The sequence below is a fragment of the Maylandia zebra genome, linkage group LG22 (genome assembly GCF_041146795.1).
Source record: "Maylandia zebra isolate NMK-2024a linkage group LG22, Mzebra_GT3a, whole genome shotgun sequence".
NCBI classification, from domain to species: Eukaryota; Metazoa; Chordata; class Actinopteri; order Cichliformes; family Cichlidae; genus Maylandia; species Maylandia zebra.
In genome coordinates this window covers 15,404,943-15,428,793 of record NC_135187.1, presented here as the reverse complement: position 1 = coordinate 15,428,793, position 23,851 = coordinate 15,404,943, and the positions used below count along the sequence as shown (strand labels likewise).

General features: G+C 40.2%; 1 protein-coding gene across 10 annotated transcripts in view; it reads right to left on the bottom strand.

Annotated features, from left to right (window-relative positions):
- ptk2aa (protein tyrosine kinase 2aa) overlaps window positions 1–23,851 on the bottom strand; it is a 66,631-nt gene that overhangs the window by 25,632 nt on the left and 17,148 nt on the right. For 7 of the 10 annotated variants that reach the window (XM_014413888.4, XM_023155358.3, XM_076879434.1 and 4 more), the window contains exons 2-13: window positions 20,428–20,454; window positions 13,005–13,249; window positions 11,970–12,139; window positions 10,357–10,444; window positions 10,035–10,114; window positions 9,624–9,686; window positions 6,796–6,850; window positions 2,574–2,714; window positions 2,163–2,240; window positions 1,923–2,030; window positions 1,309–1,426; window positions 1,007–1,037 (exon numbers count right to left, since the gene is read on the bottom strand). In XM_014413888.4, coding sequence (XP_014269374.2) covers window positions 1,007–1,037; window positions 1,309–1,426; window positions 1,923–2,030; window positions 2,163–2,240; window positions 2,574–2,714; window positions 6,796–6,850; window positions 9,624–9,686; window positions 10,035–10,114; window positions 10,357–10,444; window positions 11,970–12,139; window positions 13,005–13,249; window positions 20,428–20,454 — 1,204 coding nt within the window. Of the gene's footprint in view, window positions 1–1,006; window positions 1,038–1,308; window positions 1,427–1,922; window positions 2,031–2,162; window positions 2,241–2,573; window positions 2,715–6,795; window positions 6,851–9,623; window positions 9,687–10,034; window positions 10,115–10,356; window positions 10,445–11,969; window positions 12,140–13,004; window positions 13,250–15,505; window positions 16,448–20,427; window positions 20,455–23,851 lie in introns of those variants that run through there. The other 3 variants (XM_076879436.1, XM_076879438.1, XM_076879439.1) reach the window with 3 other exon arrangements.

The window sequence follows — 23,851 nt, the reverse complement described above, 5'->3', positions numbered from 1 at the left end:
TATTTGACCAGAGCCACAGAGTGGGAGAAAGATAAAAGAGAGAGCGGGACAGATTTGAGCTGAAATGACCAAAACAAAGATAAACTGCTGGAGGCTGAATTTAAACAGCTGATAGATAAACATAATCATGCTAATCTACCCGGCTGCAACAGCTACAGATAAACAAATAAAACGCTGTGGGCATTAGGAAAGTTGTGCATCAAAAAACCCAAACGGCTCATTTATTGGGGGGGAAAAAATACATTTGAGGGTTTTTGTTCAGTTTTTTTCTGTTCACAAACTTTTTAAAGGTCCCCATATTCCCTCTAATTCTCCACAACTTGCCATTAGTTATATAATTTTAGATTAAATGGAGGAAAGGAAGTGCATTAGAAAAAAAAAGCAACAACAAAGCCCAAGAAAACAATGGTTCACTGTTGTCATTTCAAAGCGTACGAAAGCTTTCACGCATTTAATTAGAATTAATTCAAAATCTCTATTTGCAGTGAAAATGTAAATTACAAGGTTCTTTCCCGGAAGCTTTTCGGAAAATAAAGCTGCAAAACAAAAAATGCAGCCCAAACCAAAACCGGGCATAAAAGTAAAAGAATGAATTCGCTGCAGCTTCTGTATTCCTCCTCTGAACTTTACTATCAGCAGTCACTTTCTTCTGAATTTTAACTGAGCAGAACTTTGACAAAGCATTGCTGAAAGACTTTACAATAGAAATGCTCTTGTCTGTGTTTACTTACATAATACTCAATTCTCAAAACCACAATTCCCTGGAAATTAATTTGATGTAAATATAGTATTGTGGTTTATTCTGATATCAAGTTACAAGTCTCTACATGCACATTATTTAGTGCTATGGGCCTTTTATTTTCAGTAAAACTCTGTCATCAGGGCTCCAAACCACACATGGTCAGTTTGACAGAAAAAAAGAAAAATACAGTTACTGATCTTGGAACATGGCAACTCTTTCCTTTTATATATATATAACTATACCAAGGATGAGGTCTGTACTTACTTTGGGATGGAAGGCAGCGCTCTCTCTCCCTCTAGAGGACAGAAATATGAATTTGCAATGAATAATGTGTCCTCACTCACACAACACATGGCTGTATGCACAGCACAAAGAAAACCAAATGTCATGAGAACAGAAATTGTTGAAATACATCCAGCAGTGTAAGGACAAGTATTTTCTATTTTTACCATTCTATCCCTACAAACCCTAGAAAATACATTTTTGCACAGAAGAAAAGTTTCATACCATCAATTTAAAAACAAACAAAAAAAACTAACTGACATATAGGAGCGATCAAACTTTACCTTTCTGAACTCTGATAATGAAGGAGTGAGTTTCCATGGATACGAGTCGACAGTAACCATCAATCAAGTCAGCCAAGTTCTCCGCCGTGGTGAGAGATGCTGTCGTAACTGTGAGAGGCTACACAAACACAGCATAGTAGGCCTGTTACAGATAGCTATTATTTCAAACACATACATAAACACAAACAAAGCAAATCACTAGAAATTTTCAGCCCTTATGTTCAAGAAAAACTCATCATACATGCATGTCTTACATGTGAGTACATCAAATCATATAGGTAACAGTAAACCAAACCACTCTTGTAGACAAACTAAGCAACACAGTGAAAATAGCTTTTGATCTTTAGAGGTCAGAATGACGCTGCCAAGTGAAACAATAGTAAAATATCACCTACAAAGAAAAAAAGGTACCTTAAAACCTTCTACTTACCTCACAAGACTCAAGCAAACATTTTTCTTCATAAAAAGCTCATAAAGAGTTGATGGATGATTATTATATAACAAAATGTGATCTTTTTTAACTACATGTATGTAAAATAAGATGGAAAAAATTGTTATTTGCCAACAGTCAAGTTTTCCATAGTTTATCACAGTAACAGAGAGGGTAGTGATACCTCAGCAGCTCCGGCTACGTTCAGTTGTAGCATGCCTTTCCTGTCCTTTTCCTCCATAGCTGAGTACTGGATGGACTGGACTTGATTAAAATTTGCTAGATGGGTGGGCTGAGGACAGAGCAACACACGCAAGAAATTAAAGTAAAACATGTGAACTACACTCGTTAGTTTTCTTTGATCATGAACTAGAGTGCAATAAACCTGGATGAGTTTTACTTTATGTTCTTTGTAGAAACTCACCGTGGACCCCTTGTCAGTGAGGTAGCTGATTCCTTCCTCTGGCCCAATGGCTAATTCTACCTGGATCACCCAGCTGGACTGTTAAAGAGAGGATGAGATGCAAGTTAAAAGAGACAGACCGGGAGGAGGGAGAAGGGCAGGCCAGGAGAAAATTACAGAAAATAAAACATGAGCAAGGAAAGGGAGTAGGGACAGCATCAAAGCCCTTCTAGAAGGGAGTCTCAATACTTGTCATCCCTCCAGATGCTTGACTTGTGTAAGAACCATGTTTCTGCCTTACATGTCTGCAGGTATTGTTCGCTGGATACATGCAAAGCCTGACGCCACCAAAAGGGGTCGACCTAACACGGAAAAGCAGCGCTCCCTGAGGGCAGCGTGGCAGAGTGAAACTGAGCAGCAGACTCAACCTACCCCAAGGGCACATTTGAAGAACTCCTTGTCATAGCGGTAAATTGGTGCAAGTATCTCCAAGAACTTCAGGATGCACTGCTCATCATTAAGGTTGGCTACTTGCTTAAATGTCTGCTGAATCAATTTTCGAAGCGTTTTAGCCTGCACAAAAAATGGAAAAAATATACTCAGTTAAACAGCAAACAGTCTGCCCATTCATCTACAGTGTACATTGTACAGTGTACAGATTTACAGAGTGGATTTTGCTGAAGGACGTGTGGGTCTGCTGGCATTACAATCACAGCCTCACATGTGAATTTTTTGATCTCTTATGTCACCAACACAAAGCAGACAGATGGTAGAGAGAAATACATCAAGGAGGATCATTCTGCTATTTAATCCTCTATTCTTTGACACTCTTGGCACAAAAATGGACAACATATTGTCCTGCGCGCACACACTGAATGCATAATTAGGAAAATAAATAAATTAACACACATTCAGTATGCAGACAATCCTATGAACTGCTTTTTATATATAGATGGAAAAAAGATGAGTATTTAGCAGGCTTGCAAGAGGAACATGCATAGGTTTAAAACAGAATAGCAATTAGGGGCATTCTGCACATTATAAGTTTAATGACAAAGAATTTATTAGATTAACCGACTGCAAACTTGACTTGGACAAAAACACCCAACGGACTGATCTCAGGCAGCCTGAATGACTTGGTATTACACATTTGTCTGCACTAAACATTTACTATAAAACAGAAATAAATATTCAGGACAGAAATATTCATATAACAATTTAATATTTAACTCATTTTAGTGCTACTTTAATATTATTGATTTGTCAATAAAAACTGTATTATATAAACTTCACTGCAGCAACACAGAGCCCTGATGCCAGGTGTTCACTGTTTTAATTCCTAGAATTCCACCACACAAATGCGCATAAACACACAGATATCGTCCGTCCAAAGTGTCCACCCTTCCTGAGAGGAAGTACCACGAGTGGCTATCAGCTCCTTCATCAACACACTGACTGTCTCTATAGCAACTGGCTGACCAATTAGGACACTAGTACCTGCATCTAAACACCCCACTTACACACGCACAAAACAATCAATTCGCTGACACTAGTTCACTTCATTAGCAGTCACTGGGAGCAGTTTAGTGTTATTTTAGTCTATTTGGTTTTTCCACAGCAAAGCATCACAACAGTCTGGCCATACGCACGATTTGTGATACAAAGTTCTTCTTTTTGTCCCTGCGAAGCACGACTGATTCACCAACAAAAAGTTGCTTTATTGCTCCTAAAATAACAGTTATCATGCGTGAGCAACTGATGGCAGCTTCCAGCGGGATAACATGCCATGTCACAAACCTCAAATCATCTCAAACCTGTGTTTTTAAAATGACTGTACAGAGGTGGCCTCCACAGTACCCACATCTCAATGCAATACAGCACCTTGGGGATATACGGCCAACAAATCTGCAGCAACTGTGTGATATCATCATCTCAATAAGGAACAAAACCTCTGAGGACTTTCCAGCACCTTGTTGAATCTATGTAATGAGCAATTGAGGTAGTTCACAGGGCATAAGGGGGGTCCAACCCAGTACTAACAAGGAGTAACCAACACAGCTGTGGGAGTACATATTTTGTTGGAACTTTAAATCTTAATATTAAGTCACATTTTTACCATACACCATATACTCATGACTACATTGTCATGTATTATAGTATACAGATCAGTGAATTAAAAGTAATAACGTGTTTTTAGGGACACGCTAAGAAGTCAAAGAATTTTCCAACTAAAGTTCTTTATTTCTTCTACTAAACATATTGCAACTATGACCATAGGTTTTGTTATATTATCCTGAAACCTTATCATACCAATCCTTAATAAAGTGTGCGGCACTGTTTCAATCGTTCAGCCCGGGTCAACTTTGATCTTCAAATCTCCCAGAGGTCAGCTTTGCTAAACCTGCTGCCCGGCCAGTCAATGTGAATGAACAGAATCTGCTCTTTATAACATCAGTCACTGTTTACTATCACGGCCATCTGCTCTGGGTTTAGTGTGTCTGTCTGTGTGTGTGTGTGTGTGTGTGTGTGTGTGTGTGAGTGAGTGAGTAGAGTCCATTCAGGGAGAATAATCTCATTAAATGACTACAGTTCTCTTTCACCAGAGTGAACAACACAAACCTAAATGGCAGCTGTGCTCGCTCCCTCTGTGTTTCACACAAACACTAACACAAATGTGCAGCATGTGAGCATGCCACAGCTCCTCTTGCATTTAACTGGCAGTACATATTATATAAATGATTAAACACAGAACTGCAAGTCAAAAATGTGATTAATCTGCAAGAAACAAAATGGTATTTAAAAGACCAATCGTGGCAGCCACTTACCAAGCTTACATATATTTTATATTTTTTTTTGTGTTTTGATGTTTTTTTGTATTTTTTAAGCTCTCCCCAGTTTCCCCCCTCTACTAAGTGACTGATTTATTCAACAGAAAGTAGTTCCCCCCCAAGATTTATTGAAACATTCTTACAGTGAGGATAAGACTGGAAACATTTACCAGGTATTAAATTAGCCAGAGATTCATTTTCTGTTGATTAGTTTGTTTTTGTTCAGCTCTCTCCGTCTCTCTGAAGTAAACAGTCCTTTCTTTCAGCTATGCATCAATTCAGATCAGGTGGTCACACAAATTATAAACACTGCAATAAAATATTCTGTGGAGACGTTTATAATCGAGTCAATTTACTGATGTTTCACTGCACATGTGTGTCACTGTGCGCCTCTTCGCGGTTTATAAAACAGACCTCTTGGGAGTGAGTGTTGTGACGTCTGCCAAAGGAGCAGAAAAAGAGACGAGAGGAGTCAACAAGGCTTGACAGACCTCTTTTCTTTTTTTTGGGTGGGGTGGGGGGGGTGAAGGAGATGTATATTGACACCTCCCCCTCCCTTTTCATTGTTGGAGAGAGAAAGTGGGTTTAAACATGACCCGAGGGTCACGCATACCCATCACAGAGATACACCAGAATGAACACACGGTCTCTCTCTCTCCTGCAGAGCATCTGTCTTCCCCGCCTGCTGACATCAAGACCTTTTCGGGTCACCGGGCCTTTCACACTCTCTCTCACACACACACACCAAGACCATTCTCATAAACACGTGCCGTAAATTTATCACTGACGCAGACGCTGCTCAATATGCAAGAAGCACCACCACCACATACGACCAGCCAACCAAAAGGTCTTCTCAAAGAAACAGGAATCCGTAACTATAATACACAATATGTCATACTTTCCTGTTACTTCGGTAAGTTGACCTCATTGAATCATTGAGTAGCACATCAGTACGCAGTAGTAGTTTCAATAACTGCTGACTACTTGGTTAACTGTATACTGGGATATATACGATACTCGAGCAAGTGTAAACCTAGCAGAAATTATTCTTTGTGGTTAAAAACAACGTTCATCACATTACTTCATAATTTATGAAGGTTTTTCTAATGTTTCTCTATTTTCTTAGATTGCTTCACATTTAATCTGCTGGACCTCACAATGTCTGATAACATCAAATAACTCATTAGAAAAATCTAAGATGAAGCTACTAGAAATCTGCTAATAAAACTACACACCGATACTCCAATACCAGTGGAAATACACAATATTTCACATCCAGACTTGCAGTGTAACGAATATCCACACCAAACACACTGGGTTTGTGCAGAAAATTTGTCCTCAAAAAAAAAAAAAAAAAAAATACGTGTCAAAAATGGGAATGACATTAAGGTCCTGATGTTTCTAAACAAGAAAATTTTGGGTTCATCCAATTCTCACGAGAAGGAACCTGCAGGGAGATTTAGATCCAGGAGTTGAAGCTGTATCACGACCATTTCATACATATTTGGGACCACGTGTGAGGAGGCAGAGAAATATAATTTCAGAGACCTAACTGCCCTGGAGCAGTGTACAGCTGGGTGTCTGACGTATATCAGTGTATATTCAGTACCATTGCACGTTTTGAGCCACTTTTTGCCAGATGCAGCGGTCTGATTGGTCAGATCTGTTTATTTGGATCTGAAAAATCGAGTTTGGTTCGGAAAAATAATTCTGAAAAATATTTGCACAAATTTGTGACCTTCGGTGTGTAAAGCCCCCAAGTTTGCAAGATCAATAGTTTGACCTTGTTTTTGAACTCAAGCTCTCCACACGGACATGAAACCCACCTTAACTGAATCCAGCAGGTCTTTTGGGAAAAACCGCCTCAAACCAACGTCTTTCCTGAAAAAAGAAAGACAGGAGGAAAACATCAGAATGTTTATGGTGGTGTAATTACAAAGAAGAATGTTAATTGGCAAGCACTTCTGTCTTTATCTGATCTCAGATGCGTGTTTCATCCTCTCCTGGGGTATTGCCAAAAGCAGACACAGACAGATACAGTTAAATGGGCAGGCAAGAGAAGACAAGAAACCGAAAGCGATGACTAAGTGCTGACAACAGCACACTACTCATCTTTTCCTTTAAAGATGGGGTTGGAGAAAACCGATGAAGGCAGAAAGGGAGAGAGAGTTGCAGGAAGAAGTGCACAGAGGGTGACCACAGAGACAAAGAAAGATGAGCAGAGCTTTAACAGGAAGTTGGCTAATGACTCATACCCCTCAGGAGAAAAGACAAGTGAAGAGAGTGGGAGAAAGGCTGGAAGCTTGCATCCCCCTTTTCCTATTCCTGTTTCCCCAATAAAGGTCAAATGTCAAACTAGAATTAAAATAAAAAAGTCTGAAACAGGAATTAAAAATATAAAAATGTAGTTTTCAGAAATTCTCCCAGATTGTTAAACTTTCTTTTAGAAAATGACCATGAAAGAAACTCCTCTCTAAAACGGTTCTCTCAAAATCAAAGGCATGTCATCACAGGAGCAACGAGAAATACACACAGACAGAAATTATATAATCAAGCTGACCTCAGAGAACGAGCCCTGACAAAGGCCCACTGATTAAACAGCACTGCTCGGGCTCCACAAAGATGACAGCCAACTGCAACCAGCTGACCGTTTACATGAACATTACTGTATGTTCTGTGGCTCCAATGAGAGAAAACGCTTACAGTGCAGACCTACTCGATTTTTCACATTTGTGTAATGTGTTAGAGCAATCTCAAAAGTAATATCGAGTTAAAGCACCTCTGGCTACAATGACTGCATGAGGCTTTGATGGATAATGACTTCCAACTTTTCTTCCCTCCCCAGAGAGCCAAACTGACTTAGATTAAATAAGCAGAAGGCCACATATTTGATGACTAAAAATAAAACCAACATAAAAGAAAACTCCATGTAAAAACGACACCAGCCCACCTAGATTAGCCTACATCTTGTGTCGCAGTTGTCTCATATGGCCACACACAGAGGCCACCGATCAAATACACTAATTTGAAATTGAATCAAACCGCACTGAAGGCCCACATCTGTCATTTCCCCTAAATTTCCTGAGCATAAGGCAGCCTCTTGTTTATTTTGGGGGATTATTTTGCTTCCCTAGCAGACCATGCTAAGAGGGTTTGGGTGCCATTTCAGTCCCTGGGGCCGGATTCTGCCATTGTGTGATCTAGGACGGCCCTCGGTGGTCCAAACATCTTTCATTTGGGAATGATGACGACTTTCATGCTCTTGGGCATTCTTATGTTTTTCACCAGATCTTCACCAATTTTATCTCCACATCCTTCCTTGGTTTTCTGACATCTGACACCAACTGTTAGAACCTAAAGACAGATGTGTGCCTTTTCCAACTACATCCAATGCATTCAAATTACACATGTGGATTTGAATCAAGATGTAGAAGAATTTCAAAGACCACTGATAGATGTAAGATCTCTCAGATCTCAACTGTATATGTAAGAAAAAAAAAATCAATATAGAGACCTTTTACAGGTCAAGCCATAGAATACTCGGCACCATTTATAGGGAAAATGTGTACAAAAGGAAACACATAAAGGGTAAAGTTTCCAAAAATATGTGAATTTCTGATTGGGCATAAATGGTGTCAAATAAGAAATCTCTTCAAAGAAACCTGATAATTATACTTGTTATAATGTTTCTAATGGAAGATGAAAAAGAAGCAGCAGAGGTGAAAAACTCTAATTAAAAGATGAACAGAAGTCTCTGCCTTTTCTGCCAGCAATCCAAAACGGTGGCCAACATGGATCAACTACAGCCAACAGCGCCATACATTACCCAAAGCGCATTATACATTTTTGGCGCTTAATGCTCATAAAGGGCCCAGCAGGCTCTGATGGCCAACTGTCAGCTTCCTGTATCAAAGCCCTAGTAGCTCTTTCCATCTCGCTCTCTTGTTGGTTTAAAATATGCATGAGACAACATCTTTTTCCAATCAACTGAGAGAGGCAGCAAGGGAACGATGGAGACAAAACAAAGAGAGGAAGAGCACAGAAGGAAAACCAGATAAAAATAGGGGAAGTGAACATGGTGCAGAGAGACAGAGAATGAGAAGAAGAGACAAAGAAAAGACAGAAAACATTCCTCTGGATTAATTGGAGAGCTCGTTAGGCTGACGGGCAGAAAGAAAGAAAGACATGAGTGAAAGAGGACAGCTCATTAGAGTCACACCAAGTTAGAGGCAAGCCTCATTTAGAGTTCACTTTGTAAATTCTTCAACCATCTTTCAGAGAATCCACAGTGGGACAACGCATTGAGATAACATGAGTGAAAAACATAGAACGGTTTCCTCTTTAATACCCGTAAATGTAACAACAAGGACTGCAAATATACTCAGCTTCAATTTGCAGTTGCTCACATCCCCGCTTCCTAAAATCTATTCAATTTCTTTTGCACTAATCCAGGTTTCTAGTCAAGTCAAGAGAAACTTCCTCTGCCAAAAAGTGATACACTGTGCTACTTTTTCTGATCTGTAGCTCTGAAAGCGGTGTTTCAAAACACGTTTCCAGGAAGAGAAATGATGAGATTAGGATGGACTGATGCACCAGAGAGGTTGGGAGCCGAACTGTGCTCCTGGAACTCTTTGCTTATGAAGATAATACTTACTCCAGTAGTTCATAGTTAGATTTCTTGTCCAGGGCATTTCCTCTCATCTCTTTAAAAAACCTCCTAGAAATGAATCCAGTGGGAGAGAGAAAGAGAGAAAGAGTGAGGTCTTTTTTTTTTCATTTTCTTTTTCAATAAAATGCAAAAACTGCTGTTGCTTTGCACAATGAATAATAAACTGACTAATGTTGGCAAGAATTATCAGTGTAGCTGACGGGCAGACAGACTGTGCATTCTGCAATGGTGAAGAAAACAACTCAAACTGTACTTTAAATTGTTCGTCCAGCAACAACAAAGGAAACAGAGCGCTTAATACTTGGACTGAACCTTTTATTCTTTGATATTGAAAGAAAAAACAGCAATCTGCATGCAAAGAAATGGAAACAAAAGCAGTGGAGTACATTGTGTTACCTAATTTCGAGACAGCCCAGTTTGAGAGCTACATCTTGTTCCACTTGATCTCCGTTTTCTGTCATGTAGTCGTTCTTCACCTGAAACATGCAAATACGCAAAGGTGTTTATTAAGACATTTACTTCTCAACAAATGGAGGGTCATCTCGCTCACACACACATACAGGCAATCCTGCTGACCTAGATTATCCAAAGAAAAACACACTTGCAGGGTGTCTTCTAGTAGTTCCATATGCGTTAGTGCTAGCTGCTGGCAGGGAATGAAATATGTTTGTGTGTCTGGGTGTCTCTTGTGTGCTTGTGCATCTGTTTGTGTTTGTACCTGGTGGTAGAAGTAGTTGAGAGTAGGTTTGTCTTCTGTAAACTGCTGCACAAAGCCCTTTGGTAGATATCGGATTCTTAACTCATACCTACGGAGGAGAGAAAGAAGACAGAGACGTCACTACGTTACACTAATGTAAGGATTATTTGTGATGTGAATATAAAGATGTGCGGGTGAACAGAAGGAGGAGAATCAGCAAGGGACGGAGGGAGATTACAAAAGCGCAAGATGCAAGAATGCAAATGAGAGGAGTGCTTGTAAAAATCAGTGTAGCAGAAACAGACAGAGAGATAGTTGTTGACTTAGTCACACAAAGCAGGCATCTGTTTCTGTCTCCCTCTTTATGTCCACCGAGCAAAAGGTCTCCACCTCACAATAGAATCAGCACTAAGACTGCCACAATAAAGGTAATGTATACCAGAGCATTAACATCCAAACTACTCAGCCTTTACAGCCACACAGCACCGTGCGCACAAGGGCTCTCATCACAATTCGACAGACGGGTCACGCAATTTTTCATGATGCCAGTTGCAATAAATCACTTCTGCTTCGAAATACAATACGGCAGACTGCTGAAGCTAGCCGTTTTTGAAACTACTGACTTTACAAGGCCAAATAACTCATGTCTAACCCAAGCAGGAAACTGTTTATAAAACATAACCTACAAGTTCAACATCCTCCAGGAAGGGGCTTGTTTAAGAGACGCAAGCATCTAAAACTCATCTACCTCATGAGGTCCTGGTTATAAACTTTATAAACTTTAAATAAGATTACCTAATGTTTAGTTTAAGTTTTGTTGCACATAAACAGGGACAATTGACACAACAAGTCAAACACATGATGGCAAACAATATGTCAAAACACGTTAGAAGCCTGTTTAGACATAACTTTGTATTAACATATTTATTCATAAACTATCGAAAATATTTTCACCGTCCTGAAGACAGTCCCACAAATCCTTCATCCATTTCTGCTGTGTAGCCATGTCAAGGAGAAATAGTCTACCCAGAGATACCCAGTCCTCCCTGGTCCCAGCTTCCTGCTCTACATCTTTCCAGAGGCAAGTGTTCCCAAGCCAGCCAACAGAACATCCAGTATCCAGTGCATCCTGGTTCTAATCCAGGCTTTCCTCTGAGTAGGACATTAACAAAACACCTCATATAGATGGCAGCCTTCTCTACCAACTCTACTCTGAGTCCAGTGCTGACTGAGCACCTCACCCATTCTTCAAGGGAGAGGCCAGATAGATATTTGTGCTGCTTGTGTCTTCATTTTATTGTCTTACTCACTACCCAGACCTCATGGTCATAGGTTAGGGTAGGAATATAGACTGACTGGTGAGGTGAAAATGACACTTTCACACTGAGCATCTGCATCACTTTCAAAGATGCAATAATCTGTCTCAGGCTCCTGCTCTACTTTCCCCTCACTTGTGAGTAAGACCCTGGGATGCTAAAAGTCCTCCACCTGAGTTTATCCCCCAGTAATTAAAAAAAAATGTGACCCATCCAAAATAGGAGGATCCTGTCTGGTCCCTTATAACAGCAGTCTAGCTTGCAATTTGATGTAGTGGCTCTTATCACAACATTACAAATACAGGCTTCATCTTGCACCTCCACTCTTCATTTGGCCGTGCTTGTTCATATTTCTCTCTGACGTGGGATACGCCCAAATCTGGGTGGAGCCAATGCACTTGGTCTTTGGATTGACCGTTACTGAGCCGCAGGCCAAAACATGAAGTCCAGCGCACTTTGTTGATGTCTAAAATCTTCTGGATGATCCCCTGCAGACAAAGAGGAAAAAAGAGAAATAAAATGACTGATGACTGTGCAAATAATACTTCATATCTATGAAGGTAAAATATGCATAATTACTTTCTAATGTATCTGTGCTGTCCCTGGGTGCCGAAAACACCTGTATAAGTTTGATATGTTTTAAATAAAACAAAACTTTTTGTTGTGTCTTTTTGGTAAAAAAAAAAAAAAAAAAAAGCTTTACTTTATTAACTCAGCCAATGTTTCCCTGACATTTTGGATGAGACCATCGATTTTTTAGTTTATGTCTGCGTGAGTTTGTGTCGGAGACTTCAAGAGATTTAACGTGACATTCCCACCCAAACAACTTGACAGACATCAAACACACGCGCACAATAATGCTCACAGAGCCATGTGCTCCCATGTAAAACGCTGGGGGGTCTGACCTAGATACTGAAGTAGAGAGGGATGAAAGGAGAGCAGAGGAGATCGGCAGTGACGTATGACCACTAAAATCTGAGCAGAGCTAGGTAGTTTCTACGTCACAGCGGTGGATCTAAAAGCATCCTGCTAAGTAAACCTACACTAGCACGCGCACACATAAATGGTGCCCTGAGGTGACATGCATTAGCAAGCAAAATATTGTCAGTGCGTTTGGGCCCGTTTTAACAGTGCTGACAGCTAGGACGTTGAGATGAGGACAAATGGCACAAAAAAAAAAAGTAATTTAAAAGTACTCCTGAGTGACAACTGTCACATTTTGACCTGAGAGAGTTATGAGCACTGAGTATTATTACTGTGAAGGCTACTTCTTACTCTAAATAAATATTGTGTGTCTCAGTTAATGGTAAAGTGTCCCTAATATTGTGACACTATACAAAAAAAGCATCTTACCCTGACATCGGTTGCATCACCGTATCTTATATTGGAAGACCAGCAGCTATTTTCTGTGTTGCTCTCAAAGTGATGGCAGACTTTCAGAACCCTGTCCACGGAGCCGGCCATGGTTCGGTCCGATCCCCCCGCACTCAGTCGAGACTTGGCCCCTTCGAGGAGGGTGTGATTCAGGTTGGGGTCCAGGTAGGCTGACGCCATGGTTTTCCCTGCAGACACTGCCGCTGCTAGGTGTCTGTCATATTCTGAGAGACAGAGGAGAGAAAAACGGACTTTAATTAAATAAGGAGTAATCTAATTATTAAACTTAACAAATCCTGTGATAGTTGAATATTTTAAAATATCTTTACAATCAATTCCCATTAAAAAAAACAAAAACAAAGTTTTTTTTCTGTAACAGAATAATGATAATTCTCTGGGTCTAACATTTAGTCTAGTTTCATACGTCCAACCAAGGGCACTTGCATGACAGTAGATTTGTGTGGAGTAATTAGCCTAATATGTACAAGAACACAAATGTGTGTGAGCCTGATTTTAAGTAGACTAATCAAACCACTTTGTTAAGCACAGCGGTTCAACTGCTTATTAATTCAAATTTCTAATCAGCCAGTCACTTGCAGCAACCCCATGAACTTAGGCATGTAGACATGGTCAAAGCAAGCCGCTGAAGTTCAAAATGAGCCTCAGAATGAGGAAGAAAGATTATTTAAGTGACTTTGAACCTGACAAGGTTGCTGGTCCTGGACAGGCTGCTTCAAATATCTCTGAAACTCCTGATTTGCTGACTTTCCCACACAAGAAACAGAGAAAAAGAGACAATATCCAGTGAGCAGCAGTTCTCTAGGCTCCTTCAAAAATGCCTTGTTGATTTCAGAGGTCAGAAGAGAATGGTCAGACTCCTACAAGGTGGATGAACCACATGTTGAAGCCTGAAGCAGATGAGCTACAGCGACACACCTGGTGCCACCCTGCTGTATAAGAACAGGAAACTGAGGATCTAATTCACACAGTATCACCAAAATTGTACGAGAAGATTTTTTTTAAAGCATTTCCTGTTCTGATGAGTCCTGATTTCAACTGCTGAGTCAGAATTTGCCTTAAACACGAAAGCATGGATCCATACTGCCTTGTATCAATGTTTGGGTCTGGTGATGGTGTCATGGTGTGAGGGATTGTTTCAAAGTACCGGTTAGACAACACATGTCCATCCCTTTATGACCACAGTGCCCCCACCTTCTGATGGCTACTTCCAGCAGGTTAAAACACCACCCCACAAAGCTCAAATAAGCTCAAACAGTGAGTTCACTGCACTCAAACGGCCTCCACAGTCACCAGATCTAAATCCAAAAGAGCACCTTTGGGATGTGGTGGAACAAGAGCCAATAAATGTGAAGCAACTGTGAAGCAACAATTTTAAAACACATTTGAATTTGTGCCACGAAGAATTTAAGCTGTTTTGAAGGGGGTCAAACCAAGTAACCCAGTAATAGTAAGGTCTACCTGTACTCACTCCAGTCAGTTCAAGATAACAATACTAACTTCAGAACTAGTCAAGACACATAGACTTTAACTTTTAATTTAATCCACTTTGAGTGAAAGCAGAACTACAAATAACTATTTTATCAATAAAATGTAACAGTGTCAAAAATTTGCACACATAACCAAGTGACAGTGATGTGTAATTTTTAATTTGTATAGTCAATGGAGTCACTACCGTTTCACTGCTACATTAGTTGCATGTTTGTTCTCACACACCCCTTAGACCGTTGCGTTGTTCCAAACTGTGTGCTGCAAGTATCTATTCTTCATGTGTTGTTTTTCACTGAGATACAATACAATGAACAATAAGATACCAGAGAGAGAAATAAAGAGAGAGGTGCAGTCAAGGTCAAGGCTCATTATGTAAGCACCCGTGCCTATAACACAGAGAAGACAATGGATCGCAGGACACCATTTTTCCTGAATAAAAAGTTCGGACATAGACGCACTTCCTGGAATTTCATTGCAACTCCATCTGGAAATGCCTGAGAAGAACTAATTTCTCTACATAAGAGCGTGTGTGTGCGCACACTGTTGTCAACATGGAAGCGAGAAAAGACAGCAAGATCTCTTTCATGCTCCATTTTTCTACTTCCCTTTCTTCCTGTGTGTCTCCTCTCCCCATCCATTAAAAGGGAAAATGGATATGTGCTAGCAGGTAATTACACCTGAGAGAGCGTGCACACACAGGCACGCGCGCACACTCGCACTGAGATAGCTCAAAACAGAGAGACTGGAAAGAGTTGAGTGATAGATTACAGTAAGAAAATGTGATCCCAACTTAATCTGCCAGTCCCAAATGATGATGACTTCCACATCAACAAATTAAAACTCTCTTAAGATCTCTCTCTTTCTCACACACTCACACACACCTTTGGCTGTACACTAGTGCAGTTCCCATGGAGTCAGATGTCACACCGTGAGCGTGAGGAGTCTATGCAGAAAGAAGATTTCATTCATACCTCTCTCCCAACACATGGGGAAGGGGCTACAGCCACTTGTCGCCATGGAAACGCATGTCTCTCCCTCCCTGTGCCTGTCCGCGTCGAGGACAGACAGGCAACCTGCAGCTTCACAACCACGCATCACATGCAGTGAAGTTCTCGTCCGCAGGAGTTAAACAAACACACTAAGCTCCTGACACAGCTGCAAGAAAACCCTCTCATAATCCAAACACTAATTTACACAAGCACGGCGTCTCCGACGAAGAAAAAACAAAACGTCTCTCATTACAAAGTTTGCTTCTCCTTGGCAAAAGCTGCAGTAATAGAGAGGTAAAAGAAGCAATCCTGAAAAATGAATACTTTGTAGTTTGCTGACAATTTGTCTGCAGTTTGAAAATCCAAGAGAAAAACAAAATCAGGGAAAGTTTCTTCTTGTTTATGCGTCTTCTCTTAATCTTTTCCTGTTATCCAAAAGCTCCACAACACAAAAAAAAACCTCTCCAGAGACAGAAAGTTACTTTCATCCACAAACTTCACTCCTCCTTTTTTTTCCTGTCCACTCCTCAGCGGCCCCTCTCTGATGACAACACACTGTTTGCTTTTTGCCCGATTTCTGCCCCATGCCTGCACTCCATAGTTACACAGTTGCCTTGGAAGTGTCAGGAGGCTTTCGAATTTGGCTTATTTCATTCAGCGAAGTTCCCCGAGTTGTTGAGAGGGAGCAAAAAGTTTAAAGCCAAAAATCCAACTGAATAGTGCGCATCCAGAGGACCTTCAGTTAGCTAGTGGTCAGACACCAAGAGGCAATTACTGTGCTCAGTCAGAAAAAAAAAAAGATCTTCTCTTGGAAACAAAAGTAAGAGAAAAAAGTTGACCAAGAAAAAACAAAGCCAAGAGAGAGAGAAAGAGAGAGAAATGCAGCAACTGTTTTAAGGTGAATGAGAAGTAAAAGAGGACAGAGCAACGCAACAGAAAGAAAGTTGAGTGGGGAATGAGAGCGCTCCAGAGAGGGCTGCTGGAGGGGTAGGAGGAGCCAGAAACTATTAATATGCTAATCCTGTCCCCTCTATGCAATAAACCCTCCCACTTTAGCTCAAGCTGACCTCAGAACAGTTCTCATCTTGAACTAATATTAACACTGCTCAAAAGAGCAGTCCCTTAGAACAACTCTGAAAGTCCTCCTTGCAAGCATAATGCATGTGTTACTGAAGAGAGGAGATAAATATTACTTAAATTCAATAAAAAAGAAAACTATATCTTTATTAACAGAATTTAAAGTCCTTTTCATACTGTCGTTTCATAATGGCATACATGACCTCACTCATGCAGGGTCTTGCAAGCTCAATCAACCACAACACCACCCTGAACTCTATTTCTTATAAACCACCGTTACAGCCAAACAACAAAAAACACAAATATGTTATTTATTTTATAAAGAGAAAAAAAAAACCTTCTTCCACCACCGACACTGTTCCCAGTTTGTAAACTAGCAGCTGCACCCAATATGGCAAAGCAACCCACTTCAATCACAAGGTTTTCAGAAGATCACACTCCACACTGCACAAAAAGCCCCTCAGCCAGAAAACACACAGAGCTCCCCTGCCAACTATCCCTAATAAAGTGTCCCCATACCCAGCTCTATCAGGCTGCTTGTTAAGTACTGCTTTGAATTTCTATGTTCAGCCAAGCGGCAACCTTGGCTGAAAAACTAAGTCAGCGTCGAGGTGCCAAAAACAGTCACTTGAGGCTGGCTCTAAAAGCGATTCGGACCCCGCAGATCTCCCTCCGTAAAGCCAAACTACATGAGAACAAAAAATGTTTATAACCAGGTATAAAACACCATTTTGGTCTGGTCTTCACCTTAAGTAATTCAAGTCGCTGAACTGGACCTCTCAACTGGTTTTGGAGCATTTGTAATTAAATGATCCACTAAATACAATGGCCTGATGTGAGTTACAGCACATTCAAAAAGTTTTGGTGAGTGAAATTCAAGCATTTCATTAGTCTCTAGGTAAATAGCACTAATTACCAGGTATCCATGTTTGTACTGCATCTCTATACCTTAGGGATACAGCTGGTTAACAAAGGCTGTGCTCAACTAAACGTGGTCACTTATGTGGCACTAAGCCAGTGCCCAAAATATTACTTTGGCTTTGAAAATATTTGTATTAAATGAGCAATGAATTAAAAGGAGCAATCTCACAGATTATGCTGCATGAATATTGTGTTACAGAACAGCCAGCAAGTTGGAAAACATACCCAGCTGGCAAAGTCTGGGTGAATGTACTAACACTGGAGAAAATGTTTAGCTGCACGAAAACATCCAAATTATGGGCTTTTTTAAAATGTTTAATTATGTGTGAACACATCTCACCTGAAGAACAAAAACAGGCCTGAATACTAAAAACACACAAGTGTTCACAAAATCTTAAATTAGCTTAAAACTTAAGATTTCGCCACCAAGTCCTAAAGCTGCTTAACTGAGCAGCCATTTGGGTGTGCATGTGTGTGTGCACGTGTGAGTTTCCTATAATTTGCGGGCCATCTCAGGCATAGGCCATTGTTATGAAAATGGGAAAGGGGGTTAGAGTGTGGATGTGGGTGTGTGGACTATTGAAAGCCTTTTGTCAGGGGGCCGGATGTTGCCATGAATGGGAAGAGCTTTTTGGGCCTGAGCCAAAGTCTCTGTTCATATTGTGCTGTGCGCTTATGAACATGTTTTTTAAGCACAGGAGGGAAGCACAGCACCCACTACCTACTTAATGTAAATAACATTTGAAAGCAGCAGGTAAACCTCAGATCTGCACTATCCACTTTGATGTGGTGATGTTTTATTAGCGAACAATCAGCGTGTTTGTGTCGATGCCTTGAAGGTGAAGAGCTTTGAATTTCAAACATGTTAGATTTTTACCTCATGAATTAAACACAAATTATTTTCTGCTTGCAATTTCCACACAATCTTTTACTTGGTCACAGCTCATTAACTCGTTTAAGCTCCCCCTGTTCATCTGTAGAGCAGTTATTAGGCAGTACTACAGACGTCTGTCTGTCAAACACAAAATAAAGTGACTTAATGATTAGACTAATTAGATGATTGCACCGAAATTAGAGCATGAATAAAATGTCCAAAAATTATACTTTGGAAATATGTTAAAATAAAACACAAGACACTGGTGTCATTCTAAAAACATGCGGTCCAACCAACTCTTCTTCCTTTTCATTTTTCTTACTTCCTCACACCTGGCCATGAGCATTGTTAAGCTATGCTCCAGAGGGAAGCTCTGAACATGTTACAAAAACGTCGGTGCTTTGAGAAATAAAAAGTAACATCATCTGATAAATTAATTTGTCTAGATGATAAGTGGAGGGGATTAAAGCCAGACAAAGAGCTAATTGTGTAGCTTGTGGACACGCAGCACTAATCTGCAGTAAGTCCTAAGGTAGGCCCGAACAATTAATTTGATTTTTAATCTTGTTTGTGATTTTGGCCTCCCAGAATTAAACGAACATAATCGACAAAAGCAAACCAAGGAAAAGCAAATAAAGCGCTCCCTAAATCTTTGCCTGACGACATGCCTGCATCTGCCAATCGCAGCTGTTCCCTGCACAGCGCAGCTTTTATTTTTCTGGAATAACAAATAGCAGACTGTCGAAATTAAACAAATATCTAGCACTGCAGAAGGTGAAGAGTTTGTCCGTGGAAGCGGATTATTGCCTTTAGATTTAGCACAAGTCATGTTAACTAGGATCAAATCACGTGCAAAGAGCGCCGTAGAGCCTACACCATAAAGCATGACACCTTAACTTGTTCAACAAAATCAAAACACAGCACTAGCTCCAGTACACCAAATGGATGAAGGCCAAGAAAAACATGAAGTGGGTGCCAACATGAATCTTCCAATGTCAACTCAGATATTCATAAAAATCTGTACAGCGCAGCAGTGCATCCATCCAGCTCACAAAGACGCACCGAAATCATGAACACAGTTGCATCTGCACAAAGATGTCTCTAACAAACACGCTGAGCAATTGAGACTTCAGGAAAACGTAAACATAGGAGATGTACTTAGATCCAGTAAATAAATACTTTATTAGAAACTTGTAAGACGTTTCGATTATCAAAAATATAAAAACGGGAGCAGAGCGTTGTTGATTTCATTTTGTTTTTTAAATTATTTATCTTTTTCTTTCTACACGATACATTACATTTAGGTGAATAAGGAGGACTAATTTTATGTTGACAGTGGAATGAAAATGTTTTAGTCGCTATAAATCAACAAAAACTCATAAACTCATAAATAATTGGGGTACTAATACTGAGCAAAATGATCTTGATAATCATTTTGGCCACAGTCGTGCAGCCCGACCCTCGGGTTGTTGTTTCAAGTTTTCTGTCTGCAGTGTGAATATTCTAATTTGACACACAGCCTCTCACTCTCTTCCTCACTCCTGCTCACTAACGAGGCCAACATGTCGACACAAACGCACAGATAAATAGTCCCCCTCTGTTTTCTGTCTGCTTTAATTGTCTTACACAATCACAAACATGACTCAAATAAGCACTTGCTACTAGTTCAGCTGTTCATTAGCAGAAGCACAGAGTCTGACGATGTATATTTGTGCACTTCCTTCAAGGATGCCTATAATAGGATGCCATGTTTCTGTTTTCTGAATAAATAACTGTGTAGACCACAAATAGGATAATACAAATAATATATGATGATATAATATATATCTTATGGTCATGTCATACAATAATACATTGCTACATTCCCACTGCCATTGCCTTTTGGGAATAAAATAATACAGATAACACATGTGAAATGTTATCTTTGAGTAAATAATAATAAAAACCGAGAGGCAACTTAAAAGCAATATTTTAGGTTAAATTGATGTTATCCAATTGCTATTTCTATGGCAACTGTGGGTCAGCTACTTACCTGTGTAGTAGGCAATCCTGGAAATATCTGAAAGACAAATGGAGAAATAACAGAGTTAGCCAGTTTGTTAAATTATATGAGATTTGGACAAAGAAAAGATCAAGTCTGTTCAAAACTTAAACAGAACTTTATTGAGTTAATTCCCACAGCAGGTGTCCGCAACTCGATTACTTACAGGCTGTGAATTGCAGAGCGGACGTATTGCTCCACAATGTGTCAAGTTAAGTAGATTAGAAATCAATCAGTCCCCTGTTTTGTAGCACACACACACACACTTACTTTTCACTGAGACATTGACAGATTGTTTTTACCAATCGATACCCCCTTTGTGACAAGATTTACCCTCGCTCCTTATAGGCTGAAGCTTCATTGTTTAAGCATGTGAAAGACCTAAAGTGGGGAAACGCCACAGAGCGGGGTTATTGTTCACCGAGATCGGGCAGCTGTGAAACCAGGATGTTACAGGGCGTGATTGAACCTTTTTTGCTTTTGATTGGAGGCTCCAATAAAACATACAATGGTGCTGAAGGCTGCAGAGTTTAGCTGCTTCTATTTAGCTTCTTCTCTGAAACTGCCAGTTTCCCATAACCCCTCTCACATAGACATTTATGTGTACATTCAGAAAACCATAATACTAGCTTCTAAGAGCTAAAGCTCAGACTAATGTTTTGTTTTGTTTTAATTGTGCAGGAGGAAATTTAAGTCCTGGCTGGATTCAGACTGTGGTTAGGAGGAGACACAGTTGGTCAGACTAATCAAGCAAAACAAAGCTTCTCAGGTAAATGTTTTTTTGGAGGGTTTTTTTTTTTAAAACTTGGCAAGCATAATAAAGCCACCTTATTTTTCATGCATTACAACAAACAAGGTATGTGACTTGACAACACATTTAGCAATGGTCAATGGTAAATCCTGCCGAGTAGGCTAAAAGCAAAAGTATCGGTGCCACTCTTATTACTGTACTCTATAGGTCCCCACACACCCACAGGAAGTCTAGGAGAAGCCTTTTGGGAACATGACACCGAGTCACAGCAATGATAGGGCTGCATGTAGTGGAGGGCAAAAGGATAAGTGCCTAAGTGCTTTGGAAACCCTGATCTACAGAAAAATACTGGGTAAACACGCACCCACAGACCGACTGCAGGGGCTGTCAACATAGATGATGTAAGTAACGGCTGAAAGAAAATCTACACAAAGAAAGAAATGGCATCAAGGTGATTCGTGGTGGGTGTGCTATTGAAATGCTGTGTAACATGAAACCCTCACAGTACTGTTTATGAATGCGTGCATCTATAGTGGTGATGGTAATAAACAGATTCACATACCTCACCGGTGACCAACTGCAATATGACTCGAATTGCAAAATTGTCAGCGTATACCTTCACCAGAGGCAACATTAATCATCAGTTTTCCATTATTAATATTTGCAATAAACTGAGGTCTGTATGTGATTCTATAGCACTGCACAACAAAACAAACATGACGTTATCATGGGAAGATCCAGACATATCAAATTGCACCATGACATATTAGATAACATCGTGGCAGTGCTTTCACTGATAATGTAATTCTAGGAAACCTCATTCCTCTCCAATTTAATTAAGTTTCATTTATATAGCGCCAAATCAGAACAGCAGTTGCCTCAAGGCGCTTTATATTGTAAGGTGAAGACCCTACAATACTATGTCCTCTTGACCCAATCAGCGGGGAAGCCAGAACAGAGCCCACTTTAAGCTGCAGGCACGTATATTTCTTCTAATCACCTCATCTGCAAAGTATCACCCTTTGAAAATCAAAGACAACCATTATTATATCACACCATGATAAATGGGTTAACTTAATCCTGGGTATCTAATACAGACCAGAGTAAACTGATATAGACCAGTTTATGACGGTAGACTCTGTTTTATAGTCCCTATAATGACCTCTAGATAGACCTGAAACCTATAAGCACCATCTGTCCCCTGGATGCTATCAGCGCTCCACGCCGTCTCCATTTGCTTCTCAATGTCTCTCTGTTAAGAGCGCAGGGAAGGTTAAGTGCTATGTAGTCTGAGATCCACAACAATGCTGGCATTGCTGCAGTCTGCATTTGACTCCATAGGAGACAGTGGTCTTTTCAGGGCTTAGAAACAAGATGAGACAGCACCTGAAATGCTGGAACAAAAAATTGTAATCGTGAGACTCCCTTTTCATCTGTCGTGCTTTTTTGGCTTAGAAAGAGGAGGCTTTTTTGTAATCCATGGCATACAATTTAATACAGTTTAAAGAATTTAAATCACACCCAAATAACAACACAACTGTCTTCTCCCGCACATTGCCGCACATTGGCAGACTGATGTGCATGCTCCTTGCCAGTTGGTATTACACTAGAAGCCCAAAAACCCAAACATGAAATGTGCAGTCAAAAACTACCAGCTCACACCTTTACAGACGGGCATTTCCAAGCACAGACACACAAGCACCATCTCCATGTTTTCAAACAGCGGATAATTGCATGTTAATCACAGGTTTTTAAGGAGCTGCAATTAGACTGAACAATCATGAGAGAGTCTGCTGTGCAATGTCTGTCTGACTACTGGTCTCAGATCAGTGGTTAAAGTTAAAATTCATAGTTTAAGAGGTCAGAGAGTGAGAGAGGAGGGTTTTTCTTTTGTTTCTTTGCTTAAGCATTAGACAAACTGCTTAAAAAAAGGAAACTGTAACCAGCTTCTGGTCAAAAGCCATTTACTGTCATGTTTATGAAATAGCATTTAGCATAAAATATTGAGATTTACCATTACTGTTAAAGCTACAGCAGGTCTGCTGTGTTTCGTTGTGTGGGTGTGTGGTGCTGCCCTCTCTCCCTCCCGTTTCAGGTACCACCTCTATTTCTGTGGAGGCAGCGTTTTGTGCACAGCTGACTCCACTCAGCAATGAGCCTCAAGAGTAAATGTGAGGGACGAAGAGGAGGAGGCCACAATGTCTTTCTTGAAGCAGTGTTTGGGCTGTGTGATTATTGATGTTTACCACTCTGGTTGAAGGAGTGTGTGCTTTGTGTTCCTTTTTTTATTTTATTGTTTTTTTTATTTGGATTGACTAGTTAACTTACCCTCTCTCTCAGATCTCAAGCTTTTTTTGTTCCTTTTATTGGTAACAGCAGCTTAGCAGCTTCTCTAAGCTAAGCTATTAATAAAAACCTACAGTCTTCCTGTATTTTATTTCCTGTTTTTATTTGAGGCCATTCAATTTAAAAGTTTGACCAAATCAAGGTATCACTCATCCAGCTGGACTCACACTGTGCTATCTTGTAGTATAACGCAATCCAACATGGAAGTGCTAACCAGAAATATCTGGGCTTTTACTTTGAAGGGTTTAGCATTTCTCCCTCAGCGGGCGCTCTTAAGCACTGTAGAAAACTAACAGCACCAGTGTCTTGGAGTGTCTT